A 5,062-nucleotide genomic window follows, 5' to 3' on the forward strand; every position below is an offset into this window, starting at 1 on the left:
AAAGCAAAAGGAAGATCTACTAGATATTAATTAAATTATAAATATATCAATTCATATGAATATGACTGAAAAATATGACCAATATATAAAATGCATTTTATGATTATCTTTTAATAATGTAATTATCATTGCTATTTTTTCTTTTTTTGGGATGGGTGGGTGGGTGAAGTAATTGAAGAATTGTTAGTGTGTATTGTGGACTAGCCTCTAGTGTATCAGCTGAAATTTACAGACAGCTTTGCATAGATAGCCCTTTCTATAGCTTTGGGTAAAACTTCTGAAACAAAGAAGGAAAGAATCTTTTTTTTTTTGTTTTTAAATCAGAAAATTTTAAGTGCCAAACCCTTTTGTAGTATATCACTTAGCACAAAATATGTTGTTAAGAAGTATGAATAAATGTATAGAGCATTTCCTAGGAAGTTTATTTTTACTGACTACATAGTACAGTTGTTGACAAGGCATGCAAAATTATTTCTTTTTAGTACTTAGAAACTAAAAAGGGATAGCTGCCTATCATTGGTCTTGCAGTAGTCAGTTATAATGAAAATTTAAATGATTTTTGATTCCGAATATGGTATCTTACCTCTACTCAAATAATAACTTTTCTTGTTCAATGCTGCTCTTTTTATTCACAATTGTTTCTCTTGCCCCTAGCCTTGAAACTCTGGCTCCCCCATTTTGACGTAGTTCAGCAGCTTTGTAGCATGCAAATAAGCATGTGCAACTCTCCACCAATAGGTGATTGACACTCTCCTGTCACAGCTGGTTCCCTTTTTACTGTAGAACCCAATCTTCACTTCTTTATTTGGCATAGTAGAAATCAGATGTCTACAAATTTTTGCTTGTGTTAGTTTTTAGTCCACCCTCTTTTTTTGTGTTGATTACTCGATTTTTTCTTCTCATAGATTTGTTACTTTCAGTTAAATAAACAAAAGACAGTAATTTTTTTTTCTACTTGGGAAATACCCCACAATTGAATATTAACTCAGAATTTCAAGCCACTATGACCAAAGTAGTGAATACTTCTACAACAACTGCTGTGTCTCAGGCTTCTGGTTCCACACTGTTGGCTGAGAAGGTCTTGGCCTTAGTCAGAAGGGCACTTGAATCCATCATGTGATCAACAGCTTCTCTAGAACTCAGACAGGACATTCCTTTACTGTGGAATTTGGGCAGAATGATGAAGATTTAGAGAGCCTTTTTCCTCCTCCTTCCCATGCTGTGCAGTTCCAAGTTTCTCTTGTGGATGCTCCCAGGCTGCCCTTGCTCTTCATGGATATGGTGTCACAGGTGTTTTAGATTTTTTTCTGTATCTCTGGTTTCGTATGACTCCTCTCATTCTCTTCTACACTCGGCATCTTCCTCGGAATACCTCATTTTTCCCCCATCTCAAGATATCAGAGTACATGCTGACCAGTTTCAAGTATATTTGCATGCAGGGGCCAGCATACCTTGTCCCCCTCAAATATAAGATCAATATGCTTTAGCATATGATCAAATGGATTTTCTGATTTTGGACTCCTCACAGCTGGAGTCATTGATTCAAGTTTGAGGTTCAGACCCTGATACTTCTGTGAGGCTCTCCCATGCTCAATTTTTCTGACTCCATTTGTCCCTAACTACCCTCCTGCAGTACCTTTCCTCTATTTACTTCCTCACAGAGGCTATCCACCAATCCCTCACAGGGTTTTGGGGGGATACTCGTAATCTTATTTTCTCCACATTGATGCATTAATCCTCCTTGGCCCTTTCCCTACAACCATGGCTTTTTTGCTGTTGGGATCTCCTGGATAGGGACACTTTTTTTAACTTATGTGCGACTACCCGTGACCTACCTATGAGATCTTCAGATGGCTCCTTTTTTGGAAGCTGCTCGTCACCACTCCTCTATTTCTTCCTCGGTCTCTCAATTGTCGCAGCCTTCATCTACTCCTGGTCGTATTTCTGTTTTCCATCCTCCTTCTTGAACCCCTTTATTTATTCCATTCCCCCTGTTTTGGTGGCGAGTTATTGGATTATTCACTGCCAAACACATGCTGCCAATGGTACTAGTGACTATCCCATGGGTTCTGGCAAGGTTGGAGAATACTTATCCAGATTGGTGCACCTATGGCATGATTTCACATTGGATCCATGAGTGATTCTGGTACTTTCAGAAGGTTTATCGCTTCAATTTCTCAATCCTCCTCCTTTGGCCACATATCCAATATTCTACCATTCTTCTCAGGATCCTACTTCAAGTCAGCATCTTTCTGATGTGGTTCAGACACTCCTCAAAGATGCTATAGAACCTGTCAGCCTTTTCTCTCTAGGGTTTAACTCTAGGTTATTTGTCATAATGGGAGGGAACTGGCATCCAGTGATTGACTTATTACATCTCAACCAGTTCATTGACTTTTCCCGTTTCATCATGGAATCATTCCTCACTCTGCAGTGGGCATTTACTCCAGGTCTGTGAATGATGAAGGTAGATGCCTCAGATGCTTACCTATGCATTCCTATTGCACCATCATCCAGACATCACCCTTGATTTGTTCAAAGAGGTTGTATTTATCAGTTCTATGCATTACCTTTCAGTCTAGTGTCTGCATCATATGTTTTCTGTTGAGTAGTCAGAGTCTTTATTTGACTACTTCATGCACAATATTTGAACTTTCATCAGTATATAGATGAATTGCCATTATTAGCTTCATCCCAACAAGCAACTCAGCTGTCTCTTCAAGAAGCAACTTGAGTGGGATGGCTCATTAAATTGGAGAAGTCCTTCCTTTCCCTGACACAATATTGTCCAACTGGAAGTATTTTTCAACTCCTTCCTCAGTTGGGCCCAGCCTTCTCTTCTTCTAAAGTTAGTGGAGCACTTGGTACTCAAAGCCCAATACTCTCCTACACTATTTACATGCAAGGTTCTCTTTCTTCTGGGGACATGGGCTTCCAAGCCCTAATCTTTATGGCAACCACATGCCACGATTCAAAGCATGTAACATTGCTCTTGTCATATTTCATTCCAAAAATAAAACTAGTACATGAAATTGTTTAAAATTTTATAAGAACGTTCCTAAAAGTATATAGTTTCAGAAAAATATAGCATTTAATTTTTTTCTACTATTTCTAATAAAAAATTCGTTATTTAATGTAATTATTTGCATTCACACTTTGAATAGTTCACCTGCAAGATGATTTTTGTATGAAGTATAAAAATATTTTTTATCTTACAGTTTCACATTTCATTGGTATAATTTCTAGGACCTCATAAGTGAATATCAAAAGTTTTTAAGGTAAATGTTTATATTTTCTTTTCTTTTTTTCTCTACTATATCAACATACAGAGCAATGAAATGTTTAAAGTTAACAAATGGAAATATATACATACCTTTCAACTTTTCTTAGAAATCTATTAGAATAGTTGTATTTTCTTATATGTGTAATTTCAAGTCTTTATCTTTTCACTTACAGTTTATTTTTTATTTTCCTTTCAAATTCTTTGTCTATTATAATTTATGCCCATACACTAACTGATGCTCATGGAGCTTTAAGAAGGTATTTCAGCAGGCTCCTTGCAAAGATGCATTGCTGAAACAAAATGGTGCTTGGATTGGAGTTGACTGACTGAGTATGGTCTGATACACCCTAACCATTCTACACCATGGGACACATCCATCTATATATTAAACAAACTAATCAACAACAATTCCATCATCTCCTGCAGTTTTGGTCCCAGTAGTTTTGGAAAGGAGCTGGACCAGCCGACACATCTATGATCGAGGATGTGCTCCTCTTTTTTTGCCCAATTTAGCAATGTATGTTTTCACAATGGGCAAAGAGTATACCTGGTTCAGATGTGGTGCAGTGTCCAATGAGTTTGTTCTTCTAATCTCGAAGTGAAGATTGGATTTTGTAGTAAAGAGGGAGCCAGCTGCAACAGGAGTGCATGTTGCTCTCCTATTGGCAGAGTGTTGTTGCATGCTTATTTCTATGCTACAAATAAGCTGAACCATGTCAAAACACTGGGTAAGTGGAAAATGCAAGACTAGTGGTGAGTAAAAAAAATTGTGCATATAAAAGACAGCACTGAATGAGAAAAGCTGTTATGTGACAGGAGGTAGGAATCTATTGGAAATATATTTTAAATGTAGGAAAATATTAACTTTTGAGATTGTAATGTTATCTTTGAAAATTATATTACAATGTAGTAAAACTGAAGTTTAGACTAATAACAGAATTGAAATGTAAAAACGGTTAATTTATACAGACATAGCTAAATGGATGATATTTTCTGTATGAAGGAAGTTAAAAATATTCCCAGTACTTGCTTCTGACTATGTCTTAATTTTCAATGTTAGTTTACAGTGCCTAGTATTCTGAGGTCCCTAAGTTATTCTCATGTGCTGTATTCCTCAGGTTTCTTACCTTGCTTTGGACCAAGTTGGGTTAATTTTTATGGATCACCTCGAGAATACACAGATCTAGGTACAGAGTATGATGATCTTAACCTAGGCAAAGGAGAAGGTTGTGCATATAGAGGGCGTTTACTGCTATCTCTGCGGACCAACATTGGTGCATATCCTGATGTGACTTCATTTTCCATTGAAAATGATGATGTTCACCGAGTAGAGGCTGGTTTTGTTTTTTTGGCTTATCCATTACTTTTATAAGTTGTGTAATATTTTTTCTGTTATAATTATTCAAAAAGTACTTTAGGTTTGTGTATGTGTTGTTTTGCCTTGTTATCATAATTCAATACCTTTGAAAAGGTATGCAATGTTACTTTATAAGCTGTAAATATATGGCATGAATTCTAATTCCTATTTGTTTCAGCCCTTCTGTAGAAGAAGAAAGTATAGCTTGCATGCAGCTTTCATTGATGCAACTATGATTAGTGTAACTGATACTCCTGTGGAATTTGAGGTGTCCATTGGTAAGTTGGTTTTATTGAAGATTTTCTGTCAGTTTCTTTTGTAAGTGGTCTTTTATAGAGATATTTAAGAAACAATTTTTATAGCATAGCATGCTTTTAATTGATAGTTATTTATTTGTAGTAAGATTGAATTTTGTAAGAAAA

At 36.3% G+C, this 5,062-nt stretch overlaps 1 protein-coding gene across 1 annotated transcript in view; it reads left to right on the top strand.

The window, feature by feature from the left end:
* LOC106466990 (myoferlin-like) overlaps nucleotides 1–5,062 on the top strand; it is a 135,331-nt gene that overhangs the window by 68,082 nt on the left and 62,187 nt on the right. The window contains exons 17-18 of the mRNA XM_022395076.1: nucleotides 4,402–4,616; nucleotides 4,819–4,918. Of these exons, the coding sequence (XP_022250784.1) occupies nucleotides 4,402–4,616; nucleotides 4,819–4,918 (315 nt within the window). The remainder of the gene's footprint in view (nucleotides 1–4,401; nucleotides 4,617–4,818; nucleotides 4,919–5,062) is intronic.

Source organism: Limulus polyphemus, unplaced genomic scaffold (assembly GCF_000517525.1).
Source record: "Limulus polyphemus unplaced genomic scaffold, Limulus_polyphemus-2.1.2 Scaffold2451, whole genome shotgun sequence".
Taxonomy (NCBI): domain Eukaryota; kingdom Metazoa; phylum Arthropoda; class Merostomata; order Xiphosura; family Limulidae; genus Limulus; species Limulus polyphemus.